The sequence below is a fragment of the Sus scrofa genome, chromosome 18 (assembly GCF_000003025.6).
Source record: "Sus scrofa isolate TJ Tabasco breed Duroc chromosome 18, Sscrofa11.1, whole genome shotgun sequence".
NCBI lineage: Eukaryota > Metazoa > Chordata > Mammalia > Artiodactyla > Suidae > Sus > Sus scrofa.
Window position 1 is genome coordinate 20509212 of NC_010460.4, and position 24482 is coordinate 20533693.

General features: G+C 44.2%; 1 protein-coding gene across 2 annotated transcripts in view; it reads right to left on the reverse strand.

The window, feature by feature from the left end:
• Positions 1 to 24482, reverse strand: part of SND1 (staphylococcal nuclease and tudor domain containing 1) — a 392149-nt gene that overhangs the window by 247739 nt on the left and 119928 nt on the right. For both annotated transcript variants that reach the window (XR_002340257.1, XM_021078633.1), the window contains exon 11: positions 680 to 769. Coding sequence is in view for 1 of the 2 variants with exons in the window: in XM_021078633.1 (XP_020934292.1) it covers positions 680 to 769 (90 nt within the window). In the remaining variant the exon portion in view is untranslated. The remainder of the gene's footprint in view (positions 1 to 679; positions 770 to 24482) is intronic.

Below are 24482 nucleotides of genomic sequence, written 5' to 3' on the forward strand. Positions count from 1 at the left end.
AGGAACCATTCCACTTGCTTTCTCTATTTACCTAGAACATAGAGAAATACCCAGCATATTTAGGGTGGAGTGGGTCAGGGAGGTCAGAGGAAGAGCAGAGGCTCGCTACCAGCTTCCCAGAACAGCAAGTTCCGCAGCAGGTCCTAGAACATCCTGCCCTCAGAACACAAGGAGATGGCCCGCTGGGGGCCTCTGAGCCCTGGCACTACCCTAGAAAGGTGGGGTTGGTCTCCCTAGGATTGACCAGGAAAGCAGGCCCTCCTCCCCACGAAGGCAGGCTCCAGTTCCGGGAGATGGAGGGGGCCCAGAGAAAAACAGCTAACTCCTCTCACCAGCAAATCCCACAGCCCAGACGTTTAACGGGGGTGGCTGGAGAGAAGCAGAGAGTCGGGTGGATGGAGCTCAGAGCAACATGCAATTATTGAAACTGGAATGGAGCCCGGACCCTGGAAAGAACACGCCGTGAGAGCCCTGGCAGTCACAGTGTGGTCGGGGCCCCAACTTTAAAGTTCTCCCAGGGGAAGCCACTTGTAATACAGAGGCATGCCTCCCTTTGCAGCAAAGTAACGCCACTCCACTTGGTGGAGGGGAGGCGTCTGCTGGGCTCTGCGGTTCCACCACGAGGACCCAGCTGAAGCCCATCCCAACCATCTGCTAATACATTTCTGTCACCACTCACCTTTTTCCCGATAAGCTTCTTTCGCAGAAATTCCCGGGCTTCAAACATGTAAGGAATGTCATAGAGGGGACGTAGTTTCTTGTTCTTATCCTAAAACCAAAATCAAACACCACATCAGGAATGGGAAAACCAACACATGAACATAGCCGACAGCGCAAAATCCTGACGGGCATCTGAAATACGCTATATCGGTACCGCAGATATTGAATCATCGCTACATACAGAGTGATCAATATTTTGTTGAAATACTCTTAAAGGGAAACAAGATTATCTTTTCTAATGACAGGCTCAAAAATAAGCAATAGCATTTTATACAACTGGGAATAACCTAAATGTTCAACAGGGAAACTACATGAACTGCAGTACGGAAGAAGCTAGTACCTGGGCCCCTCTCACAGATATACCTCATTCCATTATGCTGTAAGCCTTTATCAAGCACCTACCGACTATTTTCCCCAAAGCGCTTTTAAATGCATTTTTTCCTTCCTTGTTATTTTTCTAAATATGTATTATAATCCTGGGCTCTAAATCCTTATAACCTGGACTTCCTGTTATGGTGCAGCTGAAACGAATTTGACTAGTATCCATGAGGATGCAGGTTCGACCCCTGGCCTCGCTCAGTGGGTCAGGGATCCAGCGTTGCCGTGAGCTGTGGTATAGGTCTCAGCTCGGATCCTGAGTGGCTGTGGCGTAGGCCGGCAACTGTAGCTCCAATTTGACCCCTACCCTGGGAATTTCCACATGCCCTGGGTGCAGCTCTAAAAAGCCAAAAAAAAAAAAAAAAAAAAAAAATCCCTGTAACCTAACAACAGTAACAGTAATAGATGAAATCCTACATATATAAAATAACACAAACTAGTTTTGAGTAAGTGCTAAATCATTTGATATAGACTAGGGACTGAAGTGCTATCACAGTTCAAGGAAGTGGAAAGAAAAATAATCAGGAAATGTTTCACTGACAAAGTGGGACTCGGTGCGAGTTTGCAGAATAGGAATAAACTATGAAGAAAATCAGAAAAACCAGGACAGGGGGAAAAAAAAAAGAGGCAGAAATAAATAATAATTTAACACACAAATATACAACCAATCTCTTCAGCACTTCTTGGGTCCCAGACTTCCTGACAAAAGAGGTGCTCTAAGCAGGTGAGAGAGAGTCTGGATGAAGGTGACAGAAGTGAGAACGGACAGGAACTTAGGAGAACCAGTTTAAGAAATGAATCAACAGTAACTGGCAATGGAGTGGAGAGAGGGGATAAAGAGGAGGAACCTGAGAAGACTGGCTTTCGGGGTAGAGGGAGGAGATGGAGGACTGGAAACCGTGCACAAGAAACTGGGAGGCCTTCGCTGGGGGGATTGGTATCGTTACATTCATTCATGTCTCTCTCCTGCTAGCCCCTAAGTTCCATGAGAACAGAGGTCCTGTCCACTTCTTTTTTTTTTTTTGGTCTTTTTTAGGGCCGCACCCACGGCATATGGAGGTTCCCAGGCTAGGGGTCTAATCACAGCTGTAGCCACTGGCCTACACCAGAGCCACAGCAATGCCAGATCCAAGCTGAGTCTGCAACCTACACCACAGCTCACAGCAACGCCAGATCCTTAACCCACTGAGTGAGGCCAGGGATCAAACCCACAACCTCATGGTTCCTAGTCGGATTCGTTAACCACTGAGCCACGATGGGAACTCCACTTATGTTATTCTTTATGACCCCAGACCAAATATATAGTACCTACCTTGTAGCATATACTCAAAAAATACTTGGATGTACTAAGCACAAAAGAAATATGCGGAGTAATATATACAAGAACAAGTATTCTAGAAGAATAGGACTGCATGGACAGATTTAGGAACCTCTAGGGCCCAGATAATACGTGGAAAAAAATCAGAAAGGAGAAAATTAATGAACAACTCCTTACCAAGATGCATGTCACTGCTCCCCCATCGTGTACAATTACCCGCCTGACCTCAACTTTGCTCTGGTGCCACCTGTACACACCTGACACAAGATCTCTATACAGTCCGTTCTCTACTTCAAGTATTCAAATTATGTTCGCTTGGAGTTGCCGTTGTGGCTCAGTGATTAATGAATCCGACTAGGAACTATGAGGTTACAAGTCGATCCCTGGCCTAGCTCAGTGGGTTAAGGATCCGGCATTGCCATGAGCTGTGGTGTAGGTCGCAGGTGTGGCTCGGATCTGCTGTTGCTGGGGCTGTGGTGTAGGCCAGTAGCTACAGCTTTGATTGGACCCCTAGCCCCGGAACCTCCATATGCCATGGCTGCGGTCCTAGAAAAGACAAATAACAAAAAGAAAACAAATTATGTTCTCTTCAATAGCCAACTATTCTCCAAGAACATTTATCATTTTAATACCCCCAATTTAAAGTAATCCTAATGACAATTCTGAGATCAAGGACATAAAATAGAGGTTTCCTCCTAGACCCAAAGCAAGCCTTGGTGTCCAAATCATTTAAACATTTCAATCCACTGGTATCATCCACAAAACATAATTTGTTGAATTTGATCTTCACATTAATCATCCAACCGAGGAAGGAGGGAGGGGAGTCTACGGAAAAAAGGATAGAAAGGAAGCATCATCACTCCGGTGCTCTTGGAAGAAGTTAAGACACCTGTAGAACCGAAGGTGAGTCTCTGTCCTTTCTCCAAGCTGATGTGTGGAAATCTACACCCTCTAAACAACTGGGATTTCCGAACTCCCATCAAAAGTCATGTGGTGCCATGATCACTGCCTAAAAAGCGAAGAACGGCACGAACCATGAAAATCTTTAAAGAAATACCGTAACACTGAGTTTCTCTTATAGGAAATAACAAGGAGAATGGGACAAGTGAGAGCTGCCTGGCTACAGGAAATATTGCACTGACACAAAGGCAGATGTAGAGGATTACGGATATTTGATAAGCACCCAAGCAGCCAAATGAGAATAGTGAATCACTACTGAGGAGTCCTAAATAGAGTTTATGATGATACTATTGATAGCATAAGAACGCTCACTAGACAGAAGATGCTAGGGGCCAATAATGAACAGGATTTTTAATAAAGACAAAAATCAATGGTTATCAGAATCAGCCATCAGGAATAAAGAAGTGTCAATGAATTCATATTCCCCTGAGGGCTGCTGTGTGATTACACAATTACACAAGACTAAAAAAACATTTTTTTCAATGAACTGAACAAAATAATCGATATCTCTTTTACATGGCCTTATGATGTGCCATAGAACCTACTGTTGGACGCTTACCCTACTCATTTCGAACCATCACAGAGGTTTAAAAATGTCACTCATCTGAATCCCCAAACAAGAAATGGTAAGAAACAGTTTCAATAAGCATTCAGATGAAGGTCATTGGATGACAAGCACCTCAGTGTGTGAACACAGCCGTCTAAACAGATGCGTGTCAGGACTGGGCCGAGATACTTTTAAAAGAATGAAAGGAAATAGAGAGTCTACCAAACATCCCAATAAAAAGCAGGGCGACTTCAGAGTCTGATTATATATCTCTCAGGAAGCTAGGAAAGAACTAATAGCACAAGCAGAAAACAAGATATCACAAGTGAAAACAGAGTGATCTTGTTACTCTAACCCTTCAGAGCTAGTAGCTATTGACATCTGCAAACATCTTACAAGAGAGATATTAGAAGTCCCAAAGAAACCACAAAATAAAAGCAATTCCTCCAAATTACCAGGTACATAAAAGCCTTTGAAATCTCTAAGAGGCAATTGAGGTATGGAATGTATTCTACGAAAACAAGACTCGAGCTGCATCTTGCCTGCTAAAAAGGACTGTCTAGCTTAGATTCTAATTTACATGGAAATATTTTTTAAAAAGAATAGAAAAGAATGCTTGATTTCTTTGGCAGGCAGATAACACACAAACCAATATGCACTGTAATCGCTTCATCCCGAGAGGTGACACTGCATACAGGCCCCGTCTTACCCCCATTAGAGAGCACGTCAATCTTCTCTACCTCTCCCTGGTTTGAGAAGGGGGCTTGGCGTCCCTATCTCAGCACGTGAAGTCAGGCTGGCATTTCTTAGAGGACCTTATCTTGCCAAAACGAGCTCTCTGATCAGTGCTTGCTCAGAGGGAATGGAAGGGACCGCCCATCAACTTTATCGACTCCATCTTGTAACCGAAAAACTGTAGCCAAAAATTTTACTGGACCCTATGATCCTGCAGGATTTCTTAAAACAAGGCTGAATAAAAACAAACTATGAAGAGATTGATAAATGTGACCTCACTAAAATTTTTAAAGTTCTTTACTGAAAAAGCATCAGGAACAACCCGACAGGCCAAAGCACGGGCTCAGTAGCTGATAAGTTCAAACAGAAAAAAGGCAGAGCAGTGTTGAGAGAGAACTGAGGGACTAGGCTACACTTGTAAATTTCTCAGCAAGGCCAAACCTGATTACTAAATTACATTTTAGCCAAGACTCAAAGGAGGCATGGGATGCAGTGGAACAGTCAATGCAAAGGCCTTGAGTCAGGAGATGCCTGTGGGGTTCAAAAAACAGCCAAGACATCATTGGGGCTACAGCAGAGTGCGGGAGGGGAGAACAACAGACTTCACATGTGGAGGGACTACTCTGCCCACTGTGTTGAGAACAGACCCTATAGCAAGGAAAGGGAGACTTACTAGGAGATTAAAGTATTAATGGGGGGGGATGACAGATTATATCAAGGAGGACTGGTGGAGGGGTGGGGTGGGGTGGGGGAAATGGTCAGAATCCAAGAATATTCCAAAAGTAGTAGACAGAATGAGAGATGAGAAAAAAGGGAGAATTCAGGGATGACTCCAAGGTTTTCTCTCCGAGCAAATGGAAACACAGGTGAGGTCATCACAAGAGACGAGAAAGACCGGCGGGTGGGGGATCAGGGTTGAGCCATGGGCACGCTCGACTTTCAGGTGGAGGCATGGAGTAGGCTGTGTGCATGAAGTATGGACAAAAACTCTGAGCTGGTGATTTACATTTGGGGGCTGTTGGCACACAGGTGGCATAGAAAGCTGAGAGACTAAAAAGGACCAGCGGGCTGAGGCCTTGAGCATGAAAAGGTAAGGGAGAAGAGAAGAAGGAATGCACAAAAGGAGACTGAGGCAGGAGCTCAGCAGGAGGCAACCAGCAGCGCTCGCCCTGGAAGCCAAGGAAAGAAAGTGAATTGAGGAGGCAAAGAGCAACCATGTCCGACCCAGCAAGGCAAGGAGACCAGGACCAAGATGTGCAGTTGTATTAAGCCGGGGGGAGGGGGGGCATCCCTAACTTGACAAAAGACTAATTTTGGTGAAGCAGCAGGAGAAGGCGGCTGAGGAATGGGAATGGGAAGAGAAGAAGTGGGGAGAGTGGGTACATACAATACTTTAAAAGTCCCGCCACAAAGGAATACAAAGAGATGACGAGGCAGCTGGCACTGGAAGCAGGGTGAAGGCAAAGAAGATTCCTCCGTGTTTGGGCCGAGAGGAGAGAAGTAACAGGCAGAGGTCCTGCGGAAAGCAAGCAAGTGGCAATGCCACAGAAAGAGGATGGAGCTGCTAATGCAGTTTCTCTAAATAGGCAAGGAGTGGGTGGCTTTCCACTGGGGCACCAACAATTCCACCTTTAGGTGTGCAGATGCAGATACTGTCAGGTGGGTGGAGACGGCAGTGAGAGTTGTTGGAAGGTCTCTCATTACTTTGCTTTCACTCAATAAAGGAAGGAAGAGAGAACAAATCAATGAGAAACAATCCAACAGAAAAACTGCCCAAAAGGTATCAACAGGCATTTCACAAAAAACTGCAGCTGGACATTAAGTGTATGAAAAACAGGTAGAACTTCATTAATAAGCAGGGCGATGTACGCTGAGATCCTATAGGACACGCGCTATATTGTCGATTTCTCTAAGTAAGGATGAGGGCGCAAGTGTGCCCTAACGGCACAAGGGATTACACAACGGCCCTTTCACACGGTGCTACTGGGCATCATTTGGTTTGAGCTGAAGACACGCATCCCTGTATGGAGGAAATTGTACCTACAGGTAGGAATAGACCCTGGAGAAGCTTAACTTATGCAGACCAAGTACCACAATGCTCCTGTACACAGTGTCTACAGTACAGTCGCAGAGCAGAACACAGCCCTTGGCCTGAATGAGAACAACATGATAAATGAACCAATCTGAACAACACCATGGAGCAGGAAAACAAGTTGTGGATAATGATTTAAATATGGACTAAAAACAGGCACAAGCAACATTATTCTTAGAGACATTTAAGCAGCAAAAGTACAAAAATACTTACAAACAAAAGTCAGTGGTTACGGATGCAGGATGGACAGAGGAAGAGATGAAAGGGGAAAGATATGGGGGGGAGGGGTCCAGGGGGCTCCTCATCTGCAAAGCTGTCTCTTCAAAGAGGACCTGAAGCCAGAGTGGTGTAATAGCAAAGCGGAACAAAGAATGTTTGTTATATTTCATTCTACAACATTGAGGGTTTTTTTAAGCTGAAAAAAATGTTTAGGGCTAAGAAACCCCCAAACCTTGTTTGGTCAACCCTCACAACGTCTCACACTTTTATTTCTCTCAGAGGCAGAATAACCAACCGGCCATTCTTTTCCTTGTAAGAAATGCATTAAATTCCTTTTTTTTCCTTCTACCAAAATGATATCCTTTCATAGATCTTTCCATGAAGCAGAGGGGAATAATTTAATGACAAACATGCACTCAAATAACCTGGGTCAAAAACAAGACTTTAAAAAAAAGAGAGAGAGAGAGAGACTTGGAATATATTCAAAGTGGCCAAGCAGAATTATACTCTATGCAGATCTTAAAACAGACTGTTGAATTCAAATAAGAACAAGAGAGGGGGAATTCCTTCTGTAGCTCAGTGGTTAATGAATCCAACTAGGAACCATGAAGTTGCAGCTTCAATCCCTGGCCTTGCACAGTGGCTTAAGGATCCAGCGTTGCCATGAGCTGTGGTGTAGGTCGCAGACGAGGGCTCACATCCCTCACTGCTGGGGCTCTGGCATAGGCCGGCAGCTGTAGTTCGGATTCAGCCTCTTGCCTGGGAACCTCCATATGCCTCAGGTGCGGCCCTAAAAAGACAAACAACCCAAAAAAGGAAAAAAAGAAAAAAATGAAAGAAGGAAGAGGGAGAGAGGGAGGGAAGGAGGGAGAAAGGAAAGCAAAGAAAGAAAGAAAAAAGAACAAGAGATATGACCGTGTTGAAATAGATAAAATTTCCAACAGTAAATGCACAGGTCCCAGTTGCCCTGCCACACATGCTATGTTAATAAACAAAGGCTGCAATTTCCATTTGAATTAGGGACTTAAAATAGGAAGATTAGCACATGCCCCTGGCATATTTGCAATCAAGGACCTTTCAATTCCCTTGGCAGCCAGGAGACAAAATCCACAGGGAAATTCACTATTTATTATCCTTAAACACAGACAATAGCACATTTTTATGAAAGGCAGGTCTAACTAGATAGACGATTAGAGTAAGCAGCTGGGCAAAGGTTTAAAATTGAAAACACCTCAGCCAAACGGAAGCTATCGTGCACCACTATACCTACAGGGCCACACACAAAAGATCCACATACCCAAACATTCCTCCCCAAGTGGTTTCTAAGAAAAAGACATTTTGTTTCTCAATTAGCTCTACTCCCTCCTTCTAATCCAATACCGGCCTATCAAAGAGACAAGGTCTGGAAAAGTCCTAAATTCACAAGGATGAAACCCATTTCACACACATTGCCAAGGAAGAGTGGTCAACAATAAAAACTGAAATCAGGTTGAAAATGGTTTTTAAAAATCTGATATGGGATGATAAAAAGCCATAGGGGTGAGAATGGGCATGGAAGAGGGCTGGACTTTGAACCCTGTGACTATGTGAGATGCTTGGGCTCCAAAGCCGCTTGTGGCTTTTCTCGAACCCTGGCTGGAACCCTGGCGTCACCACACTTCCCTCGCCGGCTGAGCACTTTGGCTTCACTTACACCAATGCAAAGAAAAGAAAAAGGAGTCCAAAGGCGGAAAGAGTCACCAAGCAACACTGAGGAGCTCAGGTAATGTCAAAATGGCCAGAGGTAAATGAATAAATAACTGGGAAATTGCCATTTATTTCTGCCTGTGTAGCTGGAGGTAACTCGAAATACTCCCTAAATGTCTTTACAGCTAATACAACTGGAAACATTCTAATAATGATGTGGAAAACCAGACGGCCAAATACATTCAACAGAGGCATACCTCCCCCTCCCATCCACACCCCCAAAGGTCTAGACCCATACTAGCCGCAATGATAGCAGAAGTAGTGACAAGTCCTAGAAAACAGCCCCAGTTGCAAATGACTCCTGGCAACTTGCCAGGAGGAGCTGGGTTTCACAGACTCCAAAGAGGAAAAGAAGCAAAGCAGATTTAGGCAGCCTCATGTCACCGCCTGTCATCTGCGGCGCTCAGTGTAGGATTATGATCCAGAGCAACTTGCTCATCCCCAAATTAAAGCACCTTTTCAAGCCTATCTTGCAATTTCTTATCTGTCTCTGGAGACCGCTCTCCTACTCAATTAGCCAACAAAGGGCATTTTCAGAAGTTCCTGCTATTTACTGCTCAGACGCAGTAAGGACAGGGGAGGGAAGGGACAGGAGAAGCAGGAGGCCACACATTAGGTCTTCCCCACCCCCACCCCGAGAACTGTCAAGACTTTAAAGACGACTGTAAAGGGTCTAAGGGCTCCAAAACCATCACGGAAGTAGCAAAGCATATGCGATGCCTTCACTGATCTGCAAATACTTCTTTCTGCAGGCAGAGGAAAAAGAAGAATCTAGAACAGCACGCACAGACCTCAACACCAAAGAAGGCCCAAGTCCCCAAGTAAGCTGAGCAGTCAACAGCAAATCAGTTCCCAGACCACGAAAGAAAACAGACAGCGCCCCAGAGCCCCGGCCCATCTTCCTTTCCCCACAAGGAAGGGTAAGACCTTCCCCTGCCCACCTGGTGCTCCTAAAATAAAGATCCACTCCCAGGGCGAGTGAAGTCTGGGCCGGCTTTCCCACAGGAATAGTGAGGGTGCAGCCGCTAAGTCTGGGATAATGAGACAAGAAAGGGCACTGGATCCTTGAAGGGAACCAAGCTCAAGCTCAGCGCTCCTGACGTCAGACAACAAGAGCTGTCCCGGACCTGAAATCAAACGTTCCTCAGGCACTTGATGGAGACAGAAGAACAAGAGCAAGGGGGCAGTTTACTGCTTGCTCATCAAGAGAAGCGCAGCCTAGGCTCTGGACAACAATTTTGGCACCAGCAGCTCCTGGCTGCAGGCTTGCCTCAGTTTCCTAAGAAACAGCAAGTCAAGAATTACCTGGTGCTCTACATGACAATGCAGTGCTAAACCAGGCAAAAATCACCTCAAAACTCTGTACAAACCAGAAAGAGGCTAAATCTACTAATACAAAGCCAGGCGACTCTGAAATTCACATCCAAGGACTATTTTAGGGAATATAAACTCCACGGGCGGAGGGACCACGAACCTACACATAACCAAGAATCAAAGCTACTTAGCTAAGTTTGACGACATCTAACACGGACGTTAACAAAAACTAAAGTACCACTGACTCCTGTTACTATAATGTAATTTACTCCGTATAGGTCTCCTCTTCCCTACGAGACCATAGGAGGGAAGATGTGAGAGGAAAACAGCTCTCTGTAATAGCTACAAAGTGCCCGGCAGAGTGCCATCTCTCTGGAACACGTCAAGACACAGGATAGAGTGGAGAATACCAAAAGATTTCATTTTTAAACTCAAATGCACTTCCGATTAGGAGGAAAAGGGGAACTATTCAGTACATAAAGGGAATTTTTTTTTCTTCTAAGGGTGGCACCCAAGGCATACGAAGTTCCCAGGCTAGGGGTCGAATCAGAGCTACATCTGCCAGCCTACACCACAGCCACGGCAACAGAGGATCCGAGTCACGTCTGTGACCACAGCTCACAGCAAAGCCGGATCTTTAACCCACTGAGTGAGGCGAGGGAGCGAACCCACATCCTCACAGACACTGCTGGGTTCTTAACCCGCTAAGCTACAATGGGAACACCAAGAATTTAAAAAAAAAAAAAAAAAAAAAAAAAGGAGGCAGCGCCATCACTGTAAATTCCTATCATTGCCAGTAATGATCGCCTCCCATACAGCACAAGTTCAATGTGAATACCTCCTGCTGTCTCTCCCTCCCAGCAACTATTGGTAGGCATGATTCTGTACTACACGAAGATAGGTACATTCCTGAGTAATGATTAAAAAGATTCTAGACTCCATATCTCATTGTACAGCCGGAAACTCTAGGCTCTGGTAAGCAGTGATGCAAAATCAGTCCTCTTGGCAGTTTCAACGTGTTATGTCGGGGGGTGGGGGGAAGCAATTTCACAAAATCTGAATAATGAGTGTTTTCTTTTGACCTGGCTAAGACTTGAAGGCAATCCGCTGCTCTCTACAAATTTGACATAATGAATTCAATTACTATGATCTTTGAAATAACACGCTCTCAAATCTATCATTAGCTAATAGTTATCCTTACAGAACATATATAGTAATTTAAGTAACGCTGAACTGATAGTGTTAAAAAAAAAAAAAATCAAGTGTGACAGTTCAACATGAAATAAAATGTTAGCTTCGGTATAAAAAGGGCTAATTCCCCTAAAGTAGAATCAAAAGTATACCAACATCCCACCTCCCCACAGAACTCATGAATCTGAGATTATACTAAGCCTAAGGGACGGCCTTCAGGGGAGTAGCATTTGTGTGTGTGTGTTAAGGAAAGGACAGTGAAAGATTGTAGGGCCCCTTCCTTTGTCCTGCAACAATACTAAGGGGCGTGAAGTCTTGCTGAATGAGGCATTCTTCATATATTGCTCAAATGAGCAAATGAAGCTAAGAAAGAAAAATAATTAGCATCTCTCTGGTAGGGCCTCTTTCTACAGAGTTAATAGTTCTGAAGATGGACCGCCAACAGAAATCAACGTTAACACGGAAACCCCTTCATTGGGAAATACAACATCTACGATCCAGAAACCAGAGTTTAAATTCAGAAGGGAAACCTGGGGGTGCAGGGCTACGTGTGTGTGGTGGTTCAGGGGGTCTGTGAGGACAAGAGCGGGCCTGGAGGTCTTCGAGGTCTTGGAAACTCAGGGGGACTGAGAGATCTCAACTGGCTCTGCCCCTCTGGAACTTCTCTCCCCTTCACTGGAAGCTCATCATTAACCAGTTGGCCCCAAATCTTGTTTTCTAGTAATGGAGAGATCTTCTTCCACATTCCTTACCCTTCATCCCCAGGCTAAAAATGGAGAGCCAGTGCCCTCAGAAGAGACAAGCCCTGTACTTAAAAGTCCAGGCTGTGAGCCAGATGAAACCCATCCAGCATGGTGATGTGCCACCGGCCCTCCCGCAGTTCCAGAGGAGGAGGAAGGCACCGAAGGGAAGGCAAGTCAATCTCTTACAATAGGAAGGCAATTTTCTCTGTGACAGACAGCAGGACTGGGTGAGCCCATTCAGAGAAGAGTATCATTTTGCTAGAGAACTGCATCTTTGTGAATGCCTTCTCTTCTCCACCACATTAAAAAAATAATAGTTATTATTAAAGTTTCTTCCTGGAACAACACAGAAGGGAAAATGATGCTGGGGTCTGACACCATTATTTAGCTAGTGCCAGTGGAGCCTCCAATTGAGCCAGATTTCCAGTCAAATTTGTGCAATAAATAGTGGTGCATTTCCAAAGAAGAGACTGAATTATGTAAGCGCACGGCTTAAGGCCTCCCTTTAGACACCGAGTTCCTGCCTTGCCAGTTGCATCACTCCAAGGTCTAAATCAGGCTGCCAGGTCTAGTGCCACATATTTTATCTACGAAATTCAAGTCCTCTTGGCCTGTGTTTAAATATTCAGTAAAATGGGAGCCTGTACTTTTTTAGGACAGGTTCATTCTAACCCTGCAGAACAAAGATGACGCTCCTGTACCATACAGTCTGCTTGTCATCAATCAGAAAAAGACAACATTTATCACCCACTACTACCGAGAAGAAATACGGGCAAATGAAGTTACCCGAACTGTAAACAGCACAGACATCCAGATCCACCTAAATATACACGGCATGCTTGTGTGAGCACAGGAAGGGACCCTGACAAGCCTCGAGTCAGACCCGCTGAAGGCTGCTCCTGGGGAAGAGGAGAGCCCTTGACCCAGATGAAAGATACACAGTCATGAATGTGTCCGGTTATTTTGTGCCAGTTATTGGCACATAGTGAACAGGTAGACCAGTAGCTAGATTGCCAGAATGGCCAGGTGAAGGTGGGGGCAGGAGGGCATGAAAAGGGGGCATCACCCTGCACCAGAGGTTGTCACCCACAGTTGTCTGTATCCATGGTGACCTGAGGCCAGGGCCTTGGTCTTTGAGAACGCAGTTTGAGCTCTTCCTTTTGGTAGGGTCACTTTAACTGCGCCTATTTAACCCTGTTTTTAGGTCAATCACATCACCGTCCCATTTTGACAAGCACACACTTTGTTTCCCCTATTGCTGGGCTTCTGAGTGAACCCCTGAAAACAAAAGGTTAGCTCTGGCTTAAATTTCTACACTTCATGTTATTTCTATTCCTCACAGCAACCAATAAAACTGGAATTATTGGCTTTACTCAACTGAGAAGTTAGGTGTCCACCGAAAAAACATGCCCAGAGTACCGGCTAACAGAGCAGAAGACCCCAGGCTACTTTCTATCGCCTGCCTCCCAACCACTGAGGAAGCAGGAACTGACACTACCCGCAGGGTTTTCACTCCCATCTGGTTCCACACACAACCCTCCCCCCTCCCCCCAAGACCTGAAAGGGTCAACTCATTTCAGTAAGAAACGCATGCCCATCCAAAGCCACCAGCTCCAGGGAAACTCAAGGAGATTAAGTTGGACACAGGATTTGTGCCAGTTATGGAGCTATTGTCAGTCAGTTTCAAACCTAGCCTTTTGAAAATTCCACTTTGTGGTGCCGAGGTGGGAAAACCGCCAACCACGTTCCTGCTTTGCCAGCTGGTTCCTTGTTAGGCTCTGCCAATAGGGGATGTTAGAGGGAGAACGGACAGGCAGAAGCAGGGACAACAGACCCTCTCCTATTCCAATCAGCTTCTCCAGGGCAATACTTCTCAGCATTAGCAGTTTGTTCCAGTCGCTGCAACTGATTCCAGCTTGCAGTTTTCCCAACCCTCCCAGCACCAGGAGCATTGCACCTCCTCAGATGCACCTGAACCAATCAACTGGCAGCCCCTCCTGGGAGGCCTGGGCCCCAGCGCCACCACCACCAAGGGACTCTTCCACCCTTCAAGGCCTCAACTTCCAAAGGGTCCGACCGCCAAATGCCTAAGTGTTTATGTTTCTTTCCTTCTTTGTCTTTTTAGGGCCACACCCACAGCATATAGAGGTTCCCAGGCTGGGGGTCTAATTGGAGCTGTAGCTGCCGGCCTACACTACAGCCATGGCCCTGCAGAACCCGAGCCGCGTCTGCAACCTACACCACAGCTCACGGCAACGCCCGATCCTCAACCCATTGAGCAGGGCCAGGAATGGAAACTGAGTCCTCATGGACATTAGACGGGTTCCTTAACCACTGACCCGCAACAGGACCTCCCCTAAGTGTTCCTATTTCAATCTTGAGGTGGTTCCTAGAGGTTTTAACTGCGGCATGTAGGTAAAACCTCCATGGGACCCTCAGGGTTCTCTTTTTGCCTTTTTAGTCTTCCCGCACCTGACTAATAAATCCTCAGGTTAAGTTGTTTCCAGTCAAACGACTGGGGTGGTTCCTGACTCAGTAGCCAAAAGCACCACCCCAGACAACTGGACAAAGTGTGCAACATCAGATAGCAGGAGTCCCACACTCTCCGGAGATAATACTGCCTCTTACCTGTTCCAGGCTACCTCTACCTGGCCAACCCTCAGACAGCAGAGCCACCTGTAATGTAAAATGTGCACAAAGCCCTCAGAAGAACGGATGGACCGCACTCGGAGAGCGCGCACAGTTAACATAGCTGATCAAGAGAAATGCTTGAGCAATGTAACAGCTGGTGACACAGGCACCACGCTGGAGTCAAGGCAAGACAGTCAAACTATTATTGCGTGTCAAATGCACGAAGCCTCTAAGATACAGAATCTGAGCAGCAAGAGAATCTAAGCAGCAAGAGAAGAAACAGTGGATTCACAATTTTTTCCCAATACTTTGCTGGACTCTCATTTTGTGATTTTAAAGACCACCCATACGAGGTATGTATTTGTAGTTTTAAGTTGGGGTCACCGTAAAGATGGAAAAGAACGGAGTTCCCGTTGCGACTCAGTGCTAACAAATCTGACGTTCAATCCTTGGCCTCTCTCAGTGGGTTAAGGATCCGGTGTTTCTGTGAGCCCTGGTGTAATCACAGTCAAGGCTCGGATCCTTCATTGCTGTGGCTGTGGCATAGGTCAGCGGCTACAGCTCCAATTCAGCCCCTAGCCTGGGAACTTCCATATGCCGTGGTGTGGCCCTAACAAGATGACAAAAAAAAAAAAAAAAAAATCTTAACTGGGTCAGTGTGGTCACTACATTGCATGAAGAGGCCTGTGTATACAGGTGGGGGCTAGTGGGCATGGGCAAACCCACAGAACACAAACATGTCATTTTTCTACTCCAGCAAGACGGAAAAATGAGCTAACAGCAGATTTGCTATCACATAATTTATCCTGCAATGTTACTAGATGAAATCTAGAATGTCTCTTAAGCTGACTGTCCAAAAAAAGTGGAGCTCAGTGGTTCCCCGATACTGAGAGGAAGGGTGAAAGTAACTGAGTAGTGAGTACAGGGCTTCAGTTCTGCCGGATGAAGTTTTGGAGACTTGTCTCACAACAATGTGAATATCCTTAACGCTTCTGAATGGTACACTTAAACGCTTAAGAATGTAAATTTTATGTTGTTGTCGTTTTTTTTAACCACGAGGAAGAGACAAGTGGAACTCATTCCCAATAATATTCTGATTTAACTGGGTAGAAGCCATAGCATGTTAACAAATTCAAAATCCCAGTTAACATGAGAATTTTCAGCTATGAAGCCTCAGCCTTCACTGGCTACAAAAAGGGATTAATTATGGATATAATCAAACATGCTCACCCACTTCCAATCCCAACCACCAACTACATTCCAAATTGTTTCCTTCCTGAACAAGCCCCATGACCGAATCCTCTACTCCCCTTTTAATGTTACATCCTGTGCCTGAAATGTGACTGCTATCTCAGTGCTAAAGACCGTGCTTATTACTAAAATGCCAAACGTTCTGCAAGGCTACACTCAAATGCCACCCACCATCCTCAGACAACCTTCTGAGCTCTCTCATCAAATATCCTGTCTTCTCTCATGGCTCATCTGGCCCAAGTCGGTATACATGCTTCTTACACTGCACAGGTGATACAAAGCTATTTAAGCTTAAAAACAGCATCTGACTCACCTTTTTAATCCCACTGTACTCATTTAATCCTCAACAGAATTCAACAGTCAGCAAATATAGTTTGCTTGTTTTGTTTTTTTTTTTTTTAAAACAGACGAAGGAAAAGAGGCTCAGCGTAATTTAGACCAAAGCTCACAACAGCAGAAAGTGGCAGGTGCAAAAATTGAACTTCAATTTAACTGTCTCAAACACCCATGGCTACTGGATTCTACTACAAGGCCTCTAAGGACCCTGTGATGCCTCTCCAGCTTAGAGCAAGCGAAGAGTCATTCTCCTCTTCTATGCAATAAGCTCTTTGTACTACAAGAGTAGAGTTCACATGCAGAGAGAGAAGGGAAACCCATCAACCCAAGCACTCCCTACAAAGCACCCCGCCCCCATGGAGACAAATGCAAGGTGACCTACTCACCCGGAAGCCCAGCTCTGCCTCACTGTTAGATGACAGGGATGCTGGGTGGTTCCCAACAAATGTTGCTGAATGTGAGAAAACTATCCAGGGTCACTGCTAATGAGAAGCCAGAACATCTTGCCACTTAGCTACAGAATGTTCACCCAATAAATCTTACCGATCTGAACACAACCCAAGACCAGGAGGTTACAGAGAAAACAAACACAAAAATTCTGAGCCAGCAGCTTAAAAATTTGCATCCCTATCTCCATACTTTCAAAGAATAAAAGGCATAATGCATAAGGTTTGTTATCAGTACTAATCAGAAATAAATGGCTTTGAGGAAAAACAAAAACAAATTTAAAAAATCACCTAATATTTCCTTCTGAACAGTTTAATGCTAATATATGGTCACTTACTCTATCAAGAATATTCCGCTTTTTACCTTAATTTAGCTTTATGGATCTAATTGTTATCAAGGGCAAGTGTACAGCAAAGGATGAAGAAGGGTCAGCAACCCAAATGAAATGGGGAAACGAGAAAAACTTTCCAGCTCAGCAAATGGATCCGCTTATTAACAGGCCTCAAAGAACTATCATGGTGATGTAAAGAGAATTAGCACTGGGGAAAACCAATCTGCCTGGTCTTTTTTAATTGCAGTACACTGTATTTCCTTAAAGGCAAAAACTGTGTCTTCTGCAGGATGGGGTGCTGCTGAGCACAACTGAACCCTAGATGTTTAAGGTTATAATTAAATACGGAAAAAAGTACCATTATGTAGCAAATGCACTACTGCATTTAGAACTAGAAAATCCCCTTATTTCACCTGTAAAAAATTTCGGTTGTGTCTCACATTAATTATAAACCAAGATTTAATCAGAGACTGGCTCAAGTTTATGTATGTATAATTTATGAATTTTTTAAAAAGATGTGCCAATCGATTTGAAGGGTTTTGTTTAATCTTATATGAATTAATATACTGACAACTGATAGCACTATAAATCTACCATTAATAGCACATCACCGCAGGCTGCTGCTTGGCAGCAGTGCACTGGCCTAGCTCACAGGCCCCGAAGAGCAAAACAGGGTCGACTGCTGGCGGGGCGGGTGGTCTGAGCTAGAGAGAAGTCATTCTGCACAGAAGTACATTTTAAAAACAGCTGGAAAAAGTTGTCCCTGTTTTCCAGAGAGGAAAAGCTCAAAAGGAGAAGCCTGACAGACCACACACAATCACAGGATCGGTGAATAAGCACAAAGTGCTATCTATGTAAGAAGAATCGGGGGGGGGGGGGGGGGGGTTGTTCCCGACGTGGCGCAGTGGCTACCGAATCCGACTAGGAACCGTGAGGTTGCCCTTGCTCAGTGGGTTAACGATCCGGCGTTGCCCTGAGCTATGGTATAGGTTGCAGACGCAGCTTGGATCCCCCGTTGCTGTGGCTCTGGTGTAGGCCAGTGGCTACAGCTCCGATTCGACCCCTAGCCTGGGAACCTCCATATGCCATGGGAGCGGCCCAAGAAATAGCAAAAAGACAAAAAATAAATAAATAAATAAAATAAAAATAAAAAAAAGAAGAAGAACGGAAGAGGGCAAGTGCCCCGTTCCTCACAAGGTCACCTATGCTTCTCCATGAGATGAGAGCTGAGTCCTGAAGGAGGAACCACCAGCTGCTACTGGATGTGCACCAGTGCGGCCCGTTTGGCGAGTTACAAAGTGGCTGTGGGAACACAAAGGGAAACGCAAAAGGCAAAGAGGGAGGAGGATCGGCCGCCAAGGAGCCAAGGGGGAGTGGGGTGAAGAAGGTACGACCACAGGCAGCGCCTTCAAAGTGGTCAAAGTAAGGGCAGAAACGAGCCTACTGGAGATGGCGGTAACTTCAGCAAGGGATGCACTGTAAGAGGCCGAAGAGTTGCTAAAATGGAGATAAGAAGTGGACATTCATCTTCCCAGAAAAAGCAGCAGCCAGAAGAAGTATGCAAGTCAAGGGAGAACACCAGATTTAGTCCGACAAAATAAGCAAGTGGGGATCAACTTCATTAGACGATTTAATAAGTTAAAGGGGAAGGACAGAAGGTTGACACGTTTCTTGTCATATAAATAAAGATTTGATGATGAATGATTCATAAATATTCTACTTCCTATCCTTCTAATTACAAGCTGTATGATCTGAGAACTATGCATCTATCTCCAACAGGGACCTCAACTTATTCATCTCTGTAGCCCCCAGCTCCTAGGATTGGCTCTGACATATGGTACATATTCAATTATGTTTGTTGAATAAAATTACTTAATCTCTCTGGGCTTTAATTTCCTCCTCTGTTAGAAAAGAAAAAGTGGCTGGATCTAAATGAGGTTCCTTCTATCTCTAAATGCCCATCAGTCTGTAAACGTTACATAAAATAGATTAATTCCCTATGATTCCCTGAAATTTTGCCGTGTTTTAACATCCACACTCAAGCAAGGGCCTGATAACATCAAAGCTGCAGCCATTCACCAAAAAATGAGACTCTGTGGCATTCTTGAGATCCTCCTTTGAGGTGGAAATACCTTTACCAAATCAGGTCACAGCAAGGAAAGAGAAGACAGATCAAACTCCTGCCCTCCCTTCCTCCGATATAACTGTCATCTCCACAGATACAGGTAGTACTTGGAAACTTTATTTAAAAAAAAAAAAAGAAAGAAAAAGAAAAAAAAAAAAACACTTTCGAAGTTCTTTTTATTTTTGTCTTTTGTCTTTTCAGGGCCGCACCTGAGGCATATGGAGGTTCCCAGGCCAGGGGTCTAATCGGAGCTAAAGCTGCCAGCCTATGCCAGAGCCACAGCAACGCTTGATCTGAGCTGTGTCTACAACCTACACCACAGCTCACAGCAACGCCGGATCCTTGACCCACTGAGCGAGGCCAGGGATTGAACCTGCAACCTCATGGTTCCTAGTCGGATTCGTTTCCACTGCACCATGACGGGAACCCAGAAGTTCATTTTTTAAAATTCAATAGTAATAAATTTGCATTTGTAGAAGTTTCCATCATGGCTCAGCAGAAATGAATCTGACTAATATCCAAGAGGACGTAGGTTTGATCCCTGGCCTTGCTCAGTGGGTTAAGGATCCGGTGTTGCTGTGAGCCATGGTGTAGGCTGGCAGCTACAGCTCCGATTTGACCCTTAGCCTGGGAACTTCCAAACACTGTGAGTGGGCCCTAAAAAGACAAAATAAATAAACAAACTGCAATTGTATAAATGTCTTATTTATTCTAGGCCTAAACTATTTAAGTTTTAATCTAAATTGGGAGCTCAAGAGGCAGGAAAGGAAGAAGAGAGAGAAGGAAAATAACAGCCAAATTTCAAAGTAGAGATGCCCCCTGTACCTGTAGACAGATAACAAACAGTGGTGAGACATTAAAGCATCAATACTCATCAACAGCACTCCAATGAATACCCCAATTTCCTGCATCAAGAAAGCCGTACAACCTTAAAAAGCAAAAGCCAATTATGTCCGCTGTTCCTGTGAAATGACAGATAGAATCAGACTCATGAGAAGGTGACTCAAACCTGAGTCCCACCCTCACCACCACTGCATGTCCCTGGGGTACAGGGTTTAATAGAGGCACCAAGAGCTGTATTGTTTTAAGACAAATGGATTGACTCACCACCACCCCCCCTACATCCCTAATAACTCCACCTGCCCCTCACATCTTTCCAGCTTTTACTAGAACTTCCACTCCACACGCAAAATCAGAATTTAAAAATAAAATAATTGAACCCCATCCATATGAATTTTGAACAGATGGACAGCTAACAATTTCATCTAATTCACAGGAAATAGTTAAATTAAGATTTAGCAATCAAGTATTGACCTGGGATTATTTTCAAAGAATATAGAATTAATCCCCAAATGCCAAATGCGTTCATAACTGGTAAACTTCGACACTTTGTCCTGCCCACATTTAGTTGACTATTCTGTTCATCAATCCAAATTGAAACCGAGCAGCACTGTTTAAAATTAAGTGCAGGAAAAAAAAAAAAATCTCAACGTAACAGAATATTAGTGATTACTTGTGTTTTTAAAAAGACTCTACAAAAAAAAAAAAAAAAAAAAAAACAAACCTATCCTTTCTACATTAGAAACTTTAAAAAGAGTTTACCATTATTCCCAGTGGTTCTACAACACAAACTGATTTACCAATAGCCAATTTTATTTGCAGTATTCCAGGAAAATTATAATGAGGAACAATACCTTTTCCCCAGGGCCTTTAAACTATGTCTTTGCAAAGTTTACAGATCATCTTGCTTTAATTTAGCACCAGTAAAGCTAACCTCTTCAAAAGGAGAGAGGATACAAGGGATGAAGAAAACACTGATGGCTTTGATTTTTCATCCCATTTTTTCAACAGGTTAATACAATGTTCAATGGTTAACAATTATTATCCCTCACCATTCTACAGCCCAATTACGACCTAAGAATTTTGAGCGGCAGGATAGTGGACTAGGTAGAAAGGGTTTTGATGAGCAGGACACAGGAAAGGATGCGAAGCTTACCGTGTGTACCAGAGGCACCCTCACAAAGATATGGGGGAGGAGCTATAAGCAAATATGCAAATGTTGGCCTATCATAAAGAGGAAACTTACTCAGACAACCCATATGGGTTATGTATATGATATTATTTCCATTTAATCATTCCAAAATTCTTTGCATTCTAATGCATATGCTCATGCTTTCCTAAGGAAGAATAAACAAGCAGAAAAAGATGAAAGTAAAGCCAAAAACAGATTAAAAAAAAAGCAGAAAGGAAAGAGATCCACAGTCCTTGAATTGAGGAGGGGGCCGTCACCCCAAATCCAGATCTTTGGGGCTTATTTCAACTCTTGTGCAAGTCCCAGTACCAAAAAGCCAGCAGGATATATGGTTAACAAAGGGTGGACGGAGAAATTGTTCCAAATGAGATTTTAAGTGAGTCATGCTTGGTAACCCAGACGATTTCATTTACTTATCTAACTCAACAATGTATTTTATCCAAGAAGCCATTAAGAAGACATTGCCTATGCCTAAAATACAGTGATCAATTTAAAATGAAATTCAAGACAAAATGATGTGGGTATGAAACAGAACATCCTTTACAGCTGCAGCATGATCAAATTTAGCCTCAAATTTTTAAGGTGAAATGTGGTGAAACCTTGGATCTTGAAGGGAAGTCAAAGAAGGCAAACATTAGAGAAGGAAAAAAAAAAAAAAAAAGTCAACAACCACAAAAAATTGGTGTGCCCCAGGCTCAAGAAGCGTCCTGAAAATGTCCCTACCGTTTTTTTTTTTAGACATCTTTCCTAATGCAAATGGATGTGAAGGTAGAAACCAAAATTGTTTTATTTTCTTCTGTACATGCTTAGAAAGCAGAAAGACACAGGAAGGTCCTGGGACTAAATAAACACGCTGCATAGCTTGGGTTATTAAGGCAGCCAGATCTTCTGCAATCTCAGTACAGCTTAAATTCAATGATCTGTGCCAAGAGTCAGATAATAGAAAAATTTAAGTATCCAATACATATTGTCCTTAAACACTATCCTGTCAGCCACCATTAAATACCATTTTGCTAGCCTGTAAAATTGCTATTTCATATCTGGGGAGGGTACAATGGATAACTTTGGGAAAGCATTCAAGGCTTTGGACACACATTTAAGGTTTTGCAAATAAACATTAAAAATCAATTCAACAGCAAGAATGCCAACTAAATTTCATGACTATCGGATATCTAACAATTACAGTCACCCAGAAAGATCCTTAATTACTAAATTACTTCTAGGCCAAAAGGCTTAGATGGCTCAAGTTCCCCAGTGGCCACCATGGATGATCTTCTGTAAGAATGTCATCTCACCACTAATATACTTGTATGAGGCATTTGTTCCTTTCCTCTTTGAATAGCATGCATCAGAACACACAAGATGAATCGGTATCATTTCTGTCTCTGTATAATCAGGAGACAACTCAAAAAACTCAAGCAGTCCTTTAAACAATCTTGGGGGAGGGTTTCACAGCTCACCCTTTGTCTCAATGCTGTTCATCTTCCGATTAATGCCCCTGCTCGGACTATCTCTCCTCCCTTCTGCTGGTCAAGTCCACTGCCCTCCTGGAAGTAAGCCCCCTTCATCACCGCCAGGTTTGTCTGGGCCGTTCTACTCTCTCAATGTTCTTCATTTCAATAAACAGAATCTTTTAAAAACACTTTTCCTGATCCCTTCTCATTCTCGCATTTCCAGCCTTTCTGCCAATTTCACTATAGACACGAGAGACTCAAAAACACACGTCTGTAAAACTAGGGCTTGTGGTGAAGTTTTCAAAAATGAAAAAAAAGACAGCAATGTGTCGAGTTTCGGTTTGTACAAACGTAAAGTATTCCAAATTGCAAGGCTGTTTGTTATTCTTAAAAACATATTATACACACACAGACATTTTACATTTGGGGAATTAGCTGTTCCTTCTTTTAAGAAATAAGGACGGCAGAAAATGAGAAGCACTTTTCTCAAGTTGTCTAATGGGAAGGCTGAGGTAGAGTTTGCCAGGAGGAGGGACACAAGATGAGCTGTAGAAGAGAACGGGGTTCAGAAAGGAGGTAACTGCCGGACAGGGAGCCAGGGGCAGCTCAGCAAGGGCCTGGAGCTGTTTGCCAGGCAGAGGTGTTAACCTCGAATATAGCAAGGAAGAGAACTTTCTGGGAAGGGGAGGGATGTGACTGGAATTTTACAAAGAACAGAGCGGCAGTGTGGAAAGGGAGACTGGTGGGAATGATATTTGAAACTGGGTTTCAAAAGCTTGTACAATAAGACCAAGGAGGAAGACTTCAACAGCGCAGGGCAGAGCAAATCTGGGACAGTATTCTGAAGCTTCACTCGGTTAATACGTACAATACGATCCACATGCAGAAACTCAAAAGTCAGTACCTTTAATTTTTTTTTTTCCCCTTGCTTTTTAGGGCCACACCCATGGCATATAGAGGTTCCCAGGCGAGGGGTCGAATCAGAGCTACAGCTGCCAGCCTAAGCCACAGCAACACAGGATCCGAGCCGAGTCTGAGACCTACACCACAGCTCACGGCAACACCGGGTTCTTAACCCACGGGGTGAGGCCAGGGATTGAACCCGATACTAGTCGGGCTTGTTAACCGCTGAGCCACGGAGGAACTCCACAAGTCAGTACCTTTCTGATAACTGCTTTCTTTATACCTAGGAATACTATCTAGATATGGTTCCATTAACCATAAATGTCTAGGAACCCAAAGGTTTCAATTTAACATGTTTCCTCTTGGTACAACAAAAAAAGTGTCAAAATAACATCTATGTTATAACATGATTAAAGTAACAACCAGGCCAGGGAAATTTTAAGAAGTCTTCAGGGCAGAAACAAACATCTGGGCACAGTAGGTGCTCAATGAAGCCTTCATGACTGAAGAGAAATTTCTCTCATGAAATGTCACATGAAGCCAAAGAGCAGTAAGAGGCTCAGGCCAAGTCCAAGCTCGGCTGCTTCAAGAGTCGGCAGGAACATACAGGCCGGCCTGGCCTACCACCACTCCCTTGAGATTTGGCCACCTTGATCAGCCACATGCTACAAGTGCCCATCTCTCAGTAAGTACAAACATATAAAGCTGCAAACGGGAAGGACATTCATCTCCCTATGACACCAAACAACCGCGCTACAGCTGCCGTTGGTCTGTTAACACAAACACACCACACGCATCGAGGAAAACAAGAATCACAACGTTGGGCTCATCGTGTCCGATGGCCACTATCCTGTCAGTCAATGGCGAGAAGAAGCTGGTTCCTTTGGGCAAAAATTGTTCACACCTAATAAGGCTTCAAAAATCTAAAAAGGCTGAGGTAGACAGAGTAAGAATATTAAAGAGGTGAGCTAACAGCTGCCAGACTTCACTTCTGTAACAGCAGGCACAT